General features: G+C 40.9%; 2 protein-coding genes across 5 annotated transcripts in view; both read left to right on the top strand.

Annotated features, from left to right (window-relative positions):
• The window catches only part of LOC134650426 (Golgi-associated PDZ and coiled-coil motif-containing protein-like), a 70813-nt gene extending 61112 nt beyond the window's left edge, over positions 1 to 9701 (top strand). The window contains exons 4-13 of the mRNA XM_063505381.1: positions 124 to 262; positions 678 to 783; positions 1168 to 1329; positions 2010 to 2135; positions 4601 to 4713; positions 6634 to 6729; positions 6986 to 7093; positions 8537 to 8688; positions 9088 to 9216; positions 9559 to 9701. Of these exons, the coding sequence (XP_063361451.1) occupies positions 124 to 262; positions 678 to 783; positions 1168 to 1329; positions 2010 to 2135; positions 4601 to 4713; positions 6634 to 6729; positions 6986 to 7093; positions 8537 to 8688; positions 9088 to 9216; positions 9559 to 9701 (1274 nt within the window). The remainder of the gene's footprint in view (positions 1 to 123; positions 263 to 677; positions 784 to 1167; positions 1330 to 2009; positions 2136 to 4600; positions 4714 to 6633; positions 6730 to 6985; positions 7094 to 8536; positions 8689 to 9087; positions 9217 to 9558) is intronic.
• Positions 9702 to 14685: 4984 nt separating this feature from the next.
• On the top strand, positions 14686 to 17740 carry LOC134650021 (SH3 domain-binding glutamic acid-rich protein homolog). 4 transcript variants are annotated; one of them, XM_063504841.1, is made up of 5 exons: positions 14686 to 14866; positions 14979 to 15182; positions 15881 to 15979; positions 16379 to 16550; positions 16794 to 17740. In XM_063504841.1, the coding sequence occupies exons 1-5, from the start codon at positions 14822 to 14824 to the stop codon at positions 17072 to 17074; spliced, it is 801 nt and encodes a 266-aa protein (XP_063360911.1). In that variant the 5' UTR covers positions 14686 to 14821; the 3' UTR covers positions 17075 to 17740. The 4 variants fall into 4 exon arrangements, with proteins under 4 accessions (XP_063360911.1, XP_063360909.1, XP_063360910.1 ...); XM_063504839.1 differs by having other exon boundaries at positions 16632 to 17740; XM_063504840.1 differs by having other exon boundaries at positions 14687 to 14866; positions 16379 to 16685.
• The last annotated feature ends 104 nt before the right edge of the window (positions 17741 to 17844 follow it).

The following is a 17844-nucleotide window of genomic DNA, read 5'->3' as shown; positions in this document are numbered from 1 at the left end:
ATCGTAATCGTAGCTAGAAAGAGTTCACATCTCCACAAGCACAACAGACATGAAACGGTCAGCGTAATTAAATATACAATTTGCAAACAAAACGTTTTCAATATATCTATTATTTATCGACAGGATTAGCGGACGGCGACGACACAGCGGGCAGCGTATCAGACGCATCCCGCGCTCGCGCCGAAGCCGCGCAGCTCGCGCGGGAGAACGCCGCGCTCCGTGAGACCGTGCTAGCGCTACATTCAGAACTCTTCGGCGCCAGGTGTGTCTCCGTACACGGTCCCTCTAATCATCTCTTTTTCTCCACACAGCTCTTATCAAACAGTTGCCGGCGATCCTGACCTAGTAATCTGTCTACCTTGTCGGGGGACTTTGCTGCTCTCTATCTTCACTTAAGAACCTTCTGGTCCAGCAAAACAGATCTACGATCAATATGTTGCGCCCACTACTCTGTTCGATGTCGTATCTCCTCATTTGTAAATTTCTAATTCTGCTCTAGCTTCCCGGCTACAGGCTTTATTATTAAACTACTTATAGATATAGGTAATCTAATTTCGATAATATTATGAAACTGGGAATGCCAAATGGCGTCGTTTCATACGAAAGTACAAGTTCAAGTCATTAACTTGCCCGCTGTATAATTGCACATTCGTAATAATGTAATTGTTTTTCATCAGACTGGCGACAAAATACCTGGACAAGGAGTTGGCGGGGCGGATACAGCAACTGCAACTACTCGGCAGGGACATGCGTGCAGAAGTACGGGACTCGCTTTGGGCTCAGGTTAGCCGTCAAATATTTTATCGATAGACCGTAAAGGACGGGGAAAGGACTCACTAGTTTTTTATTTTCAAAATATTCCCCATTGTATAGGTACCTTACCTACACACTAATGCCTAAAGACCAGTACCTATTACAGACGGTAATTTCTATAGAATTACCTAGTAGCCGCCATTTTGAACATTTGATTCCATAGACTGTGTTCCATTTTTTTTATGAAGGTCGGAGTGGTACGAATATTTTTATCTGCAATGAAACAAATACGAATACGGTGTCAAGTGCGAATCGATCGTCCTAGGGATGGACAGAATGCAGGTTCTTATAATTATCTTTATTCTGCACTATTTTAGTGTATTTGAGTTGAATAACGCACGTGTTCGACGGCAGGTAGAGGCGGAGATCCTGCTGCAGCGGCACAAGACGCTGGTGCGCGTGTGCCGCGGGCTGGCGCCGTGCCCCGCGCGGCCCGCGCGCTCGCCGCGCCCGCCGCGCCCGCGCACCGTGCGCGTGCGCCGCTCGCCGCACCTGGGGCTCGGCATCTCCGTCACGGTACGCAATCTGTTGTCTCCGCGGATATGCGGTGCACTAGGGTGGAATCACATCTGTCAGCATCGAGCCGCATTTCATATATGAGAAATCGCTCGTTAGTATGAAGATGCATACGCATTCTTTCAGCTTTCCGATGACTACGCATCTTCATACTAACGAGCGATTTCTCATATACAAAATGCGGCTCGATGCTGACAGATGTGATTCCACCCCTAAGCGGCGTAGATACCGGGAAATCGGGATATCCCTACGGCGCGGTAGAAAAGAAACTCGACCGCTCATCGTGACCGTTTTTCACATTTTTTGAAGTGACAACTTCTTTAGCGGCGCTGTGCATTTTACGAGGCGGGGAAAAAAATGTTAAACTCGAGACGGCGTAAGACGATCACGTGACTGTAAGACGGACACGTGACCTGATCGAAAAACTGTTACATGTGATGTCATTGAGTTTTTCTTTATTGATATGCAATCTAGTGAGTTTCGCTCTTAACCGGTATTAATATAACTAGAGTACTAACAGTGATGTGCTTAGGGGTTTCAAGTAATTAACGCTAACGCTAGATGGCGTTAACCTCAATTATACATAGAGTATTTTGCAATAGTCATTGAGTTTTCACTGCCGGCACTCCCTGAATGCAACCCGTTGTATTTTTTTCCATAATCTATAGTTATATTTGTAGGGCGGGCGGGAGCACGGCGTTCCTATCCTGATCTCGGAGCTGGAGGCGGGCGGGCCGGCCGCGCTCACCGGCGAGCTGTACGTGGGCGACGCCATCCTGGCCATCGACGACCGCGACCTGACGCAGGTACTGCTCTACTGGCTGATGGATGTGGATAATGGACTACCAGCGGTGTTGTAGCTGGAGGCGGGCGGGCCGGCCGCGCTCACCGGCGAGCTGTACGTGGGCGACGCCATCCTGGCCATCGACGACCGCGACCTGACGCAGGTACTGTCCTACTGGCTGATGGATGTGGATAATGGACTACCCGCGGTGTTGTAGCTGGAGGCGGGCGGGCCGGCCGCGCTCACCGGCGAGCTGTACGTGGGCGACGCCATCCTGGCCATCGACGACCGCGACCTGACGCAGGTACTGCTCTACTGGCTGATGGATGTGGATAATGGACTACCCGCGGTGTTGTAGCTGGAGGCGGGCGGGCCGGCCGCGCTCACCGGCGAGCTGTACGTGGGCGACGCCATCCTGGCCATCGACGACCGCGACCTGACGCAGGTACTGTCCTACTGGCTGATGGATGTGGATAATGGACTACCCGCGGTGTTGTAGCTGGAGGCGGGCGGGCCGGCCGCGCTCACCGGCGAGCTGTACGTGGGCGACGCCATCCTGGCCATCGACGACCGCGACCTGACGCAGGTACTGTCCTACTGGCTGATGGATGTGGATGTTGGACTACCCGCGGTGTTGTAGCTGGAGGCGGGCGGGCCGGCCGCGCTCACCGGCGAGCTGTACGTGGGCGACGCCATCCTGGCCATCGACGACCGCGACCTGACGCAGGTACTGCTCTACTGGCTGATGGATGTGGATGATGGACTACCAGCGGTGTTGTAGGGTCGACTACAAAGAGATGTATCCACTTTTTCACCTTATTACAAGGCAGTAAGGTGAAAAAGTGATACATCTCTTTTTAGTCGACTGTACAGCAGGCTGATACAAAATTAAATATTCCTGATGTTAGAGCGGGAAACTATTTCGTGAATTTGGCTTTATTCCCATAACATTGCTAACTTTATCAGTATTTTACTAAAATCGGAAATTGATGGCTTAAAGTTTATTTTTATTTACGGTATTAACCTGGAATCTTGAAATTTTTAGCATCACAGGTAGGAAAAACCAGCAATGATTTTCGGCTGGCAACAGTACAATTAAGTAATTTTAACATTTTTTAAATTACATAGGTACTTACTACATATTCATAAAACCTGTAATACATTGAACGCAGCGTCAACGGTTGACATGACATGTGGAAGGATTTTAAAATTTAAAGTGAATTTGGCAACAGTCAAGTCTCTTCTAGTGCTAGTAAATAGCACTATAAAATGATGTGTCACCCTTGAGCTACTATTTAAATATACTGCAGACTGCAGTAACTATGATTCACCGAAATTAATGCGAATAATCCTCGCAATATCTCGGTCTAGATGTGAGCTCGACGACTACTGTAATAGATCTTAAGTCGCACGAGCTAGAGCCAGACTTGAGACTTTCAGCTTGTGTTGCGAATTGCTAATAAACGGATGAGTAATTGTTTGAGAACACTCTAGAATTTCGCGGAACACTCACATCTGACAGATGCTACTTTTTGAGTTATAATGTATTGATTTAGACCAGTGGTCGGCAACCTTTTAGCAGCCAAGGGCCACATAGTAGTTAACGAAGTTTGTTAATATGTATTTATGACTTTATCAGACATTGTCGTTTGTCAATATTACATACAAAATAGCCAGGGAGGCTCGCGGGCCGCAAGTGCAGGTTCACGGGCCGCAGGTTGCCGACCGCTGATTTAGACTAATGCTATTATTGGTACACGCGTTTAGGTCATGTTTGATTTTGAGTAAGTACATTAGAGTGCCGTCGCCAAGCAGATATAAATAAAATATCGCAGAATTTAATATGGTGATAAATTTCCAAACAATGTTGTTTATTTATAAGTTAACCTTGACATGATGTTAAGAGATGCTTGTTTGCCTTGTTAGTACCTTTGTCATATGTGTGTTGTGTACCTTCATGAACAAAGGTGAAGAGTTGTTATTTCTTGGTGTATTAGTAGGTGTAGCAGCTGTACATGTTTTTATGAGCTGTATTAACTTTACTGTATGTACAAAGTGTACATTATAGGAAACTATAAATAGGGGATTTAAGTCACTCTACTAGTTAATCGATTGGGCTAAACAGAAAAACTTTGTGATCACCTTAGACCAGAACTATTCGCCCCAGACAGTGCTCTTCCCTGCCTACTGCCATTTCCTATCTTGGTCTAGTCTTATTCGAGATTTAGAGGCAAAACCAAGATCTTGGTTCTGTCCCTAAAATTTGAAAAATTTCGTTATTCGGGTTACTCCCACTAGTTACCACCAAGTTGTTATCAGTGGTAACTACTGGAATTTTTTTTCCCACCTTTTGCCACTGGTAACTACTGGGATTTTTTTTCCCAGGAAAAATAATTCCCAGTAGTTACCACCATCTCGGTTTGGTTTGGTGAATCGTTGCGTGACTTTGTTAATGCATGATAATAATGACATGGTGACGTGTCGCAGGCGTGCCACAAGGAGGCCGTGGCGGCGCTGCAGAGCGTGAAGGGCGACTGCGCGCTGTGCGTGCAGTTCATCGCGGCCGACGACGACGACCGCCTGTCCGACGACAACTACCGGTAACTGTCGCCGCGTTACTGCTGCACAGCGGTGCAGTGCGAACGGCTAACTAGCGCTGCGCGTAATATGCTCGCAACACGCTCTATAGTTCGTTTTTAGGGTTCCGTAGCCAAATGGCAAAAAACGGAACCCTTATAGATTCATCATGTCTGTCTGTCTGTCTGTCCGTCTGTCTGTCTGTCCGTCCGTATGTCACAGCCACTTTTCTCCGAAACTATAAGAACTATACTGTTGTAACTTGGTAAGTAAATGTATTCTGTGAACCGCATTAAGATTTTCACACAAAAATGGAAAAAAAACAAAAAATTTTTGGGGGTCCCCATACTTCGAACTGAAACTCAAAAATTTTTTTTTCATCAAACCCATACGTGTGGGGTATCTATGGATAGGTCTTCAAAAATGATATTGAGGTTTCTAATATAATTTTTTTCTAAACTGAATAGTTTGCGCGAGAGACACTTCCAAAGTGGTAAAATGTGTGTCCCCCCCCCCTGTAACTTCTAAAATAAGAGAATGATAAAACTAAAAAAAATATATGATGTACATTACCATGTAAACTTCCACCGAAAATTGGTTTGAACGAGATCTAGTAAGTAGTTTTTTTTTAATACGTCATAAATCGCCTAAATACGGAACCCTTCATGGGCGAGTCCGACTCGTACTTGGCCGCTTTTTTTTTAGAATTAGAAATAAGGTAAACAATCTTGATGTGTCTTTTAATTGAAAAACACATTTTAAAAATAAGTTACGGTAAATATGTAACAATTATGGATCTAATACGATCTTTTATAGTCTTCTGCTTTCATAAGTAATAGTTATTGATTTTTAAAAAGTGTTTTTCAATTAAAAGACATGTTAAAATCGCTTACCTTCTTTCAAGTTCTTTCTAATGCTAAAAAAACGAACTATAGTCCAGGAATCGGCAAACCGCATAAAATTAACTCTTGAGAGTACTTTACACCACTGAAAACAACATTTGCGGTTCTTTGAGCCTCCTAAAACTGGTGATATCTACTGCAACAAAAGTTTGCCGACATCTGCTCTAGTTTAAAGAACGAATTTCGCATGGATTTTACACCTTTATTGCTGTGGAAAAGAGATACAACCGGTTTCATCACTTCAATGGACAAAGAGCGTCCGTTTTGCCATAGGAATAAAAAAGTGTAAGCGCCACTTGCACCATTCCAACTAAAGCTTTGGTTTCCTCCGAAAGCGGTGCCGTCATATAGCGGCCGTCTCCATACAAATACTACGACATCCATATTTAGCCGTATTATTTAGTATGGAGACGGCCGCTATATGACGGCACCGCTATCCTAGGAAAACCAATCTTAACCGGGGGTTAACCACGGGGCCAGTGTCAAATTGTACTGGTAACCATGGTAACTCCAGGTTTAAGGTTAACCCCGAGTTAATTAATGATGCAAGTGGCCCTAAGAAAGATGATAGTTCAAAATATAGTGTAAAATATTCCCACTTAACTAAAAGCGAAAAGGGTTAAATTTTATGAACATGACTGACGGCACCAGGGAGGTGATGGACAAGGACCCGTATTTATGGATCATGCATTTTGCAACCACCAATTGCATGAATCGGGTATTTGACTGTATTTAAAATAAATTATTGTACACTATGCAAGAAATAAAGCACCAGAAGATTATTAGAGAAACGTAGACAGCAGTTATTTTTAAACACAATTTTTATTTTAAAACCCGTATAAAAATATAAAGAGTAGGGCATTTTATCGTGACGTCACATACTAGTGTTTCATATAATATATAAATTCCATAGTAGCAAATCGTTTTGACAGTTCGAAAAAAGAAACTGATTTGACTAGTAGTCAAATACCCTATTGTCAATTTCTGGTGGCTGCCAGCTTAGTGGCTGACAGTGGTGCGCTAACTGTGTTGTTGGCGCAGGTTTCCCCTGTACCCCGAGGACGGGGAGGTGTTCGGCGCGGAGGCCGACGGCTCCGGCGCCACGCCCACCGCGCCCAGGACCCCGGACTATGACAGGTTACTTTACCGTACCGTACCGTATAGTTTATTTATTTTTTTATCATCATCTTCCTCGCGTAGACCCGGCATTTTGCCACGGCTCATGGGAGCCTGAGGTTCGTTTGGCAACTAATCCCAGGAATTGGCGTGGGCACTAGTTTTCACGAAAGCGACTGTCATCTGACCCAGACAACAAGAACATTATATTATTTTATTTTGTGGTGGTGTGATTGTCAAACGTTTACAATAATGAGGAGTGGCGTTGTTGACGCAGGCCTCACTCGGCGGCCGGCTCGACGGACTCGCGCTCGCCGCGGCCGCTCTACCCCGAGTACAACAACATCAACAACAACTTGTCCATACTCGACATGGACGACGACAGGTGGGTCGCTTTATGACGCTCTACACACACTGACTCGATTCAGAATATTGTTAGATGTTGCGACTCCATTTAGATTGTGAGGAATAGGAATCTTAATCAGCGACATTTACCCTCCAAATGTGCGTTTCATATAGAATAAAGTCTGCTATAGTCTATATTTTTATTTGGTAGACTAAAATGACATTTCATATTATGAAATGTCATTTTAGTCTACCGAATAAAAAAATAGACTAGTCTTTATGAAGTTTAACCGATTTGTTTAAGAACATATTAGGAAAAATATAGAGATATAAGAGAGAAAGTAAACCAAGCAAAAGGTGGGTGGACTGTGTGCGAAACGATATGAAAATAAAGAATGTTAATGATTAATCAGAATCAGATCTATTTGCTAAAACATGGTACAAAAGGTCATGCATATTTAAAAAAGAATTATATTATGTTTTGTCACAAAGACATGTAAATTTTTAAAAACCCAGGTGTATTGCATGCTTAAATTACTTATTCCGACTCTATTACAAATGTATACTATTGATATTCTTGAATAGTATAATATGCCTTAGATGCTAAAAAGGTACACAAGGCAGTTTTAAATTCTTTAATGTTTTCTAGTTATAGGATGCTTAATGGTAAGTTATTAAAATGGTAAAGTGCTTAATTGTAAGTTATTAAAATGAGATAACAGGAGACATAGAAAAAAAATGCTGCGTCGACCCTAACTAAATAAGACAAGGGCAAACGAAATAAACGAATGATGATTTCTGTAAATTTGACTTCATGACTTTTGTAGAACAGTATCACAGCACCTTATAAAACGAAGTCCCTCGCCGCGTCTTTCTGTCTGTATATTCGCGATACACTCAAAAACAACTGAACGGATTTTCATGCAATTTTCACCTATTTCAGATTTTGTGTAACCCGTAAAGCCGGGTCGGGTCGCTAATATCTTTATATAGGAAACTTGTGTATGTGCACTCACCATTGGGGCTCATTTAGACGGTGCGTGAAGTCGTATACGATTTTAGTTACATTGCGGACCATTGATGTTACATCAATTCAGCCGACCGATGAAACGACGCAATGTTATCAAACTCGCATACGAGTTCTCGCCCCGTTGAAATGAGCCCTTAAGCTTTGGTTTCCTAGGATAGCGGTGCCGTCATATAGCGATCGTCTCCATACAAATACTGCGACATCCATATTTAGCCGTATTATTTACTTAGTATGGAGACGGCCGCTATATGACGGCACCGCTATCCTAGGAAAACCGATCTTTAGGGCTGAATTAGACGGAACGGAACGTGAACTCGCTAGCAATTTTAGTTACTTTGCGGACTATTGGTTACGTCCAATTCAACCAACCGATCAGAACCCGCAATGTAATGAAATTCGCATGCGAGTTGTCGCATCGTCTAAATGAGCCCTTACAGTAATGTGACGTTTCAGCATCCGCATCGAGGCGGGCCCCGGGCGCACGCGCACGCGCGGCGTGTACGGCGCGCTGCCGTCCGCGTCCGCGTCGGCCGACTCCACGCCCGTGCACCAGCGCCGCCAGGCCACCAAGAAGAAACGCAAGCCGCAGGACTGGCGCACTAAAGGTGGGCACATACATATGAGGCCTTTGTCTGTTGAGACAAGGGGGTGTTCATGCAATGTTCTGCCGCCGGAGTGCAGCTCTAGCATATATAGCGTCAGGTGACAACCAAAACTCACTAATTACCACCACAAGTTCATAGCCATTGTGCACCATATTAGTACAGAAATAAGGTGGGCTTTTGTTTAATTATTTTTTAGTAATTAGTGAGTTTTAGTTATCACCTGACGATAGTAACTTATATTATACATGCTATGCCTTAAAACTGTTTTTTGATAATTGATTATGCATCAAGGCGGTTTGTTTACAGTCATTTAATATGTACTAATGATGTGTATGTAATGTGTATGTGACATGTGTATGTGTATGTTGTGTATGTATGTATGTAATTGAACGTTCCCAGGAGCGTATCACACGGTGGACGACGCGCAGTCGTCGGACGAGAAGCCGGAGCCTCCGCCTGCGCCCGCGCCGCCGCCCGACACCAACGGGGCAGAGACTAAGAAGCGGGATGCGAAGCCATTCCGGATAGGTAAATGTTCAATGTAATGTAACATTCGCATGTTGGGCCCCATATGTGCGGGTTAAGTGTATCGTGTAAATTTAAATTTTCTATGGGACGATAACCCTTCGCGCCTACAGTTTTTAAATTTGCCGCTTTTTTTCTATTGACGTGGCAGACTATACCACCAACAACGAACTAACCCTCATTCGATTATACTGCATTTTATTACAGAGTGTCCATGGCTCTCATGTTCCTGAGGGCCTCCCGCGAACCACGTTCGACGTTTTGCCTCTCTGTCGCACCTGTAAATTCGTACGCAAGTGTGACAGGGAGGCAACATTAATTCATTTTCATTTTCCTGTTGTGCAGGTTCCGCGCGGCGCGTGGAGGCGCTCGTGAACGGCGCGGGCGCGCGGGCGCGGGCGCCGGCGGGGGGTGGCGCGGGCGCGGGGGCGGGGGCGGGCGCCGCGCTGGCGGGCGACGGCGACCCCGACTTCGGCACGCCCGTCTGAACTGCCTCGCCACGCCCACGCATGCTACAGGAGTATAGGAAGTGCTTTCTTTTGACGGTGGTTGCGGACGGTCACGCTTAATGCGCGTTTCCTTGTGTTCCGTTCGAACGGATCTGACCGATTACTCAAATTGAGCCTTTTGGTTTTTTGTTCCACCTATCTCTCGTGAAAGTGGTAACTCCTACTAATAAAACGATGGATCCACAAATAGATGTATTGCAATTGAGCTGGGTACATTTACACTATGAATACCTTTATAATTGTTATTTGTAAAGCGGAATTCGTGTAACGACAGTATAATGTACCTAATTGTAGGAAAAAGAGAGTAGGTATCAAACCAAAATTGACTGATTTTCTTATATTTCTTCGCTGACAGCTCGGCTGGTAAGGCCTAGCTGCAACTATCGTTTTGCAATGCACATTAAGCGTGACTGAGATCTGTAACCACACTGATGCCGTATTGTTTTCGGTGCTGCGTTTCGTGATTCTTACGTCTCTTACTTCCCATTAGCTCCATAGAACTGTTGAACTTAAGAAATAGAGTTTTAACTTGTAGAAAATAATCTTAGGGACAGTAAACCCTACGCTAGAATTGGGTATATTTCCAGTTTTAGAAAAAATTGCACTGCCGATGCCGAGCGACGAAGCCGACGGTCGACCTGAAACATAATGCCTTACGTGAACCTGGCGCCATCTATTGTGCCTACTTGCCCCATTTAGCTAACGTTTTAGTCATAGAGAAATATAGTAAGACAAGAGTGTTGTTGAGCATAAGACTTTCCGGTCGGTGCTACATCTATTGTCAAGTAGCGGTACTAATAGTTCCGCTACTCGATGCTAGATGTAGACACTGAAATTAATAGTCTTTTTGGTATCAAAACTGATGTATGGAGTGAGCAATCTATCAATTTTTTTCTCTATGGTTTTAGTGATCATTCTATAGATGACCTCACCACAATCGGTGGTGCCACCAATCTGTAGAATACTCCTATATTATTATAAAATCAATCACATTGTATTTCTTAGCACGCTATTTCACAGCGTGACAAACAATTCATATTTTAAGCTCAAGCAATCATATTTATTACGAAAATTATATAAAAAAACCAGTAGAGCTAAAGCTTTGGATTCCTCCGAAAACGGTGCCGTCATATGACGGCCGTCATATAGCGGCAGCAAAAGACGGCCGTCTTTACGGTGGCGACATGTGGAAAGTACCACGGCGTCATAACACACCGTCATCCACCAAGGTCAAAGCGGCAAATTTGAAAAATGTAGGCGCGATGGGATAACGTCCCATAGAACATTTGAATTTCGCGCCTTTTCCTACTGACAAGATTTGCTTGATCATCTATAATTTACTTGGAGGATGAAATATCATCAGAAGAGGGAATTAATCGTAGTACGGAATCATTTATTAAAATCTCGTGTCATTTATTCAAAATGGCGTCACCGCTATCTAATAAAACGTTCACGAAACTATCGACAAGGTCATGACGGCCGTCATCTTACACGTTGACACTCAACGTAACGTAACGCCGTCTAGGAAACCGCGCCATCTTGTTTACATAGACAACGTTCTAGTGACGTCAGTCAACGCTATATAGCGGCCGTAATATGACGGCACCGTTTTCGGAGGAATCCAAAGCTTTACTGCAATAAAGAATTATAGTAATATACGGACTTATCGCTATATCGATCGACCAGTCGGCAACGTTGCCGGTACATCGCGTACAAAGGGAATGTACTTACAATCATAAGCAACTTGGTCATAATCATATCATAACATTAATTCGAGCGAGTCACTGCCATACCAATATTAAGATTTCAGTCTAATGGTGGTATTCCACCTGTCCAATTTCTGTGTCCAATGTGTATTTGCGTCTCACATTGAACTTAGTGAGAGAGTGAGACGCACATTGGACAAAGAAATTGGACAGGTGGAATACCAACCTAATGCGCAATAATTAACTTTCTCAATATGCTTCGCTTTGATAGTAAACTCGGTAGCGATCATTCTGTCGCGGTATTCAAAAACTAAGTACTGAAGTTGTATATAGTCCATTATTGTCAATAAGTTTTACAAAGGAGGATGTTCTCAGTCAAATTTGTTTTGTTGTATATTTACAAGCCAATGGGTTCTGCGATTGTAAGAAATCTCTCACATTTTTTTTGTACTATGGTTCCAATTACATTTTTAACGGACGAAAAAAACGGAGGAGGTTCTTACACAATTCTAATTAAGTTTAATATGAGATTCTAATGCATTTTTCAGGCCAATATTCACAGATTATTCTGACTTTAAGTTTTGTCTTAATCTGTTTCTCTGTGTAACATTGCTCATTTGAAATCATGTGATCTCCTTAGAGCTTAGAGTCCGTAGCTGACGTCAAGTAGGGATGTTGATCTGAATCGAAATCCAGGGCTCCTATTCCTATAACATACCAAGCAAATCGCCCCAGGAGACCAATTATAACTGTCATAAGTTTAATGATCCGTGACAACATTTAACTTTGAGTATTGAAAATATAGAATGCCAACTAAAGACATTATGAAGAGTCCATAAATACATTTTATAACAACTCCCTGTTTTAGACTTTTATTTATACTGTATACTCCACATATTATATGTTACATAATATTGCTCCACATATTATATGTTACATAATATGTGGAGTTCTAATTAGAATGAATAAATTTATCGGGTTTGACCTCTCAGCCCTCAATATATCCCTGCGGGCTCAGCACGGTCCATTTTTATCGACTATCACTATGCCCGTCACTTTCGCACTTACATACTTGTTAGAACGTGACAGGCATGGTGATAAACGATAAAAATGTGATCGTGCTACTAGGGCTGGTCAGGCTTTACATATGCAGGGCATCTTACCTACTGGGGTTCATTGCAAGAAAATGAAAAGCGAGTCTCCTTCTCAAAGCATGGTTATAATTTGTGATCAACTCTAGTATTTGAAGACTTGTAATATTAGGCGTTTTCGAATACATATGTTGTACGTATAAAATAGTTTTGACGTATGTTATGCACAAAGAGTAAAGACTGCAGCGCTGCTCGCGGTCAGAACGCGTTCTAATTTATTTGTTTGTATATTATACATAATATTATATATTATCTCAATTATCTATGAAATTGATCTCCTTTTTTCGGTATTAGGTTTTTACTTAAGAATATTTACATATTTTATTAGAGTTTATTTAAGTGTATATAGAATTAGGAAGTATGTTTTATTACAAATTGTACCTATCCCACATTCTAAGTAACTGTAGGTAATGGTTTTACTGTAAGTATATAATTATTTTTAGTTTTACTGGTTTTGTGTTAAACGCCATAGCTTTTTTGTATTGAGATAAAAACATAATATATTAAGAACATATCACGTACTATTATTTAAATTTACAAAAAACGCATAAGCCTCGGTGGCACGATGTCGTTTAACGTTGACAAACTATTTGTGATTGTCGTACGTAAAGAGAGACTTATGAACGTATCTATATCTTTCGTCGGCTATAAACGGATTCGTGTCAAACCTTCAGTTAGTGTTAACTGTTAAGCTACAAAGTAAAGGCACTAAAATGAAACAGACCTACCTGATATGCAATAAAGAAATGACAGTCATTAATTTTTTTATCATAAATATCATAATATATGAATATATGATTTTACAGTACATATGGCCCTATTTTCACGCACTAGTGCGTAAAATAGCTCTTTTCGTGCGATGTCAAAAGTTTAAAGGGCCATAAGTACTGTAAAACGTTGTTCGACACACGTGCGAAAAGGTAATTCGCAACTCGTGTCGATTTAAAACACTCCCTTCGGTCGTGTTTTAATTTATCGCCACTCGTTTCGAATTTCCTCTTTTTCGCACTTGTATCGAAAATAACTATTGTGTAGGTAAGGTAGACATACTACAGTAGTACATTCCATGCGCTCGCGCTGCATTCCTATATGTTCCCACAAATTAGGGACTACCGCGAACATCGATTTAAATAAATGTTTTTTTACTTATCTAAGTATACCGCTCTTGCTGTATTTAAGTGACAAAGATGGCGATACACTAAATTCGATGTTCACGTAGGTCCCAGCTCCGGATGTAAATGTTTACGGGACAATCAATACGCCTATGTATGATTCTGTATTAATTTTGTAATAAAATGATAAGAAAACTATGTTGTTGTTATTTAAGCGAGCTTCTTTGGGCTCTCTTGCATATAAACTATACCTATGAAAGAAAAACTCTAATTGAACTAATAATCAGCACCTCCTCTTAACTCTAGAATAGTCAAGTTAATATACTGAGCACGACAAAACTGTCGCACTCTTATTTATTTTTGTTCTTTAGCCCCTCGTGCTATTATTGACACCCGAGAAAGATAAATATTCCAGAATATATAGCGTAGAGAGTGGTTCCAAAGTGGAACCTTGAGCTTTGCGAGTGTTTCAACTGTTTCAAGGCACGAGGGTTAAAAAAATTGCAACATCTATTAACTAAGACACATTCGTCAGGATAAATTATAGCCTGTTTTTTTCGGACACCACACACGAACATGCGGTAAATAAGAAAACTTGGCCACTCTAGAGGATAAAATGCAATTTTCCTATAAATCATATTATAGGTACCATATTACCCAAAAAATGGTGAAGAAGATTTGCTTCCTCTACTTACAATAGAAGGGTTTAAAAATCCTTTGAGAAAGTTTTCCAAGTTTTAGAATTTTATGGCATCGAAATGTCTTGATACATTTTTTGGCTGCAGTAAAATTACGTAGAACGGAACGTGGCACACCGTTCAAGTAGCAGCAAATGTCGCTCTGGAAATGACAGCTATGAACATTTTTTTTATATCTTTTGAAATAATACGTCCAATAATAGTACTTATTACTATACAAATAAAGTCATTTTCTGTTTGTTTATCACATGGGTTTATTCGTGGTTCTTGAATCTGTGGAAGTGACTGATTGTGGGAAACGTCATAATTTCCCTTACTCTATGGACACATTTGGTAAAGTAAAACACGAATGGCCAAGCCTATTTTTTCGATTTAGTGTTATACGCTATTGTTTTTTATTATTATTTTAATCCTATATATCGAATTCCAATCATGGTTGTTAAAGTATACATTAGTGGTATTTCTGGAAACAAGGAGGTATGTTTAATATTAGAAAATTCCTGGGTTGGCCGGGCACTTTCTTCGACTTTTTCGCTAAGCTGATTCATATAATAATTGTTTTTGATTACGTGACTCCATCGAATTCCAGGTGAAAAAGAGACAGCAACGTGTTATGATGATATTGGATTCTAAAAACATTAAATATGACATCATTGACATCACGGAACCGGGAAGGGAAGCGGATAAAGACTTTATGCAAAACAAATCGACATCGAACGGAGGGACCGTGAGTGACCCCAACCCGCGGTCCCCGCTGCCTCCGCAGATCTTCAACGACGAGGAGTATTGCGGGGTGAGTCAACTTACTTTAATCATCCTAGGATTCTTGTTTCCAAACACGTCAATCAGAAAAAAAATACAGGAAACACCAACTCATACTAATTATCAAACGCTACTATTGTGATAATAATGTTTGCTCGGTCAGAAATAAAGCTTAAGTGCATGTAAACAACACTGGTGACCTTCAACTGAGAATTGCCAAATATAATTGATTCCCTATGATCTTGGCTGTCACATAGCATTCCGTAGCTACTCTCATCTCTAAAAACACATAAATAAACATTTGAATTACTGAGGTGTTGATATGGAAGTAAGAACAAGTCCACTATCAAATTTGTTATTCATATTATCAATGATAAATAAACAAATATGCATGTTGTTTGTGATAATATTACATGTTATTTTAATGAATTAGACCTAACAATAAAACGGAGTTTTAACCTCTAGCCGCCCAGAGACCTATAATAAGGTCTCCTGTTCCATTCTAATTTGAACTTTGTGTTGACAAAATAAAATTTCATTTTGCTTGGCAAGGTTTGATGTATGGGCGGCTAGAGGATACTCAATCTATATTCTCAGGTGGATCTCTGCTAACCATTTCAACCCATAGTTTTAATTTATCAAGGTTAATTTAATTAGTACTGGCTTTGATATCCTCTCTAAATAAGAGTTCTTATGAACAAATGAACTTCAATGTTATATTTGATACAGGATTATGACCAGTTTGACATGGCAAATGAAGTGGATTCGCTGGAGGTTTTCCTGAAAGTGGAGCTTCCTCCAGAAGAGCCGCCAGTAGCGGAAGAAAAGGTAAAGTACCACAAATGTACAAAACAAATGTTGAAAATTTATTTAATTTAATGTACCCAGTAGCAATTGTTTTTGTATTTGGAACTCTTAGTTACCAAATCTGATAGGTATGTGATTTTATTAAATTGAATTAACAGTTATGCCGATCTTAAAAAAACGAACAATACACATCTTATGTATTTTGTTGCTTGTCAATCAAAAAGATAAGATAACATCTTCAGATAAAATCTTAAATGAATTTTAGAAAGAAATAAAGAAGAAAGAAAGATTAATGGAGTTCAGTAGAGATTGCCAATTTATTAATTACATATCATAACTAGGTATAATCCCAATATATATGTAATATATTAACTCTGTCTAGAGAACTTGTGAAGAATGTGTTTTAAATTTGATTTATAGGTTGTGAATGGGGACGCTGAGAAAACTGAAAATGGAGATAGTAAGGCCTCCAAGGAGACCTCACAGGAAAGGGATACCAAATCTGCAGAAAAAGAGGGTACTCCTGCACCAAAGGAAGGGTCACAAGAGAAAGAAACAGCCCCAGCCAAGGATGGAACTCCTTCAAAAGAAGGTACACCAGCACCTAAGTCTAAAGAAGGTACACCTGCCCCTAAATCTAAAGAAGGTACACCTGCCCCTAAGTCTAAAGAAGGTACACCTACCCCCAAGTCCAAGGAAGGTACACCAGCACCCAAGTCTAAAGAAGGTACACCTGCTCCCAAGTCTAAAGAGGGTACACCAGCACCCAAGTCCAAGGAAAGTACACCAGCACCCAAGTCCAAGGAAGGTACACCAGCACCCAAGTCTAAAGAAGGTACTCCTGCCCCTAAGTCTAAGGAAGGTACACCTGCTGCAGATGCCTCGAGGGAAGCTTCACAAGAAAGACAATCCGTTGAAAAGGAGGCACCAGTTGTAGAAACAAAGGCATCTGATGTAGAGTCCGCAGTTAAATCCTCAAAAGAAAGTACACCGCAAAGGGAAAATGGCTCTGTGGGGTCTCGCGAACAATCTCAAGACAAAGATGAGGCTGTGGTGAAGAAGACTAACCCGTCTGAGGCTTTGATCGAGAGTGAGCAGGCGGCCGCTGCGGAGTAATTGACTGGTTATATTTACTGCTTCTCAGCTCAAGTTAAGCCCCTCTTAGCACTAAGCGAGCGTATCCATTAAGTCTATTCTGTTATTTATGGTGCATCATTCACTTCTTTGGCATAATTAGTCATTGTATATAATGCGAAGAAGATTTCGTTGAGAACTTGTGTTGTAGCGATGTATAGAGTATCATGTTAACAATGAAGTGGCCTATTATCGTAATCATTAGATTTATAACTCATTTTAATGAAGTTAAACATTAAGATTTCTATTTAACAAATTTATCCTTCAATTAAGGCTTGTATTATTTTAAAGTATTAATATTTCTTTTTTTTATTTTTCACATTAACTAGAAATGGATTTGTATTCAAATTTTAAAAATATTTTATTTACTGATGTAAGTATTTTACTAATAAGATTGATCTTTTATTAGGATTTTAGGTATCCTTTTTGTAAGACATCCTGCCGATTATTAAGTTCATTCGTCTTGCCATGATTATATTGACGATGACATTTTGCTAGAGTATTAAATAATGTATTTATAAAATAAATTTTAAAAAATGCAGTGTTTATTTTGCAAAAACTGTTCATGACAAGTTTATTTCATTAATTTTGTATTATTAAAGACAGTTTTAACTAATTTTTCATATGAATTATATAAATTACTATATATATTGTTGTGCTTTTATTTCAAGGTCGTATACTTTCATTTTACATTGCGTGGAATTCTGAAAGCTGTCATAATTTGACGTTTCAGGGATACTAAAGTACCTAAA

The sequence above is a fragment of the Cydia amplana genome, chromosome 8, assembly GCF_948474715.1.
Source record: "Cydia amplana chromosome 8, ilCydAmpl1.1, whole genome shotgun sequence".
Taxonomy (NCBI): domain Eukaryota; kingdom Metazoa; phylum Arthropoda; class Insecta; order Lepidoptera; family Tortricidae; genus Cydia; species Cydia amplana.
This window is presented reverse-complemented; position numbering and strand designations above follow the sequence as displayed.

Bases quoted from the DNA above. Each gene is read 5' to 3' on its own strand.
- LOC134650021 (XM_063504837.1), top strand. From the start codon at position 14,822: ATGGTTGTTAAAGTATACATTAGTGGTATTTCTGGAAACAAGGAG. The intron at 14,867-14,978 runs GTATGTTTAATA...ATCGAATTCCAG, and splicing joins GTATTTCTGGAAACAAGGAG to GTGAAAAAGAGACAGCAACG. The intron at 15,183-15,880 runs GTGAGTCAACTT...TATTTGATACAG, and splicing joins ACGACGAGGAGTATTGCGGG to GATTATGACCAGTTTGACAT.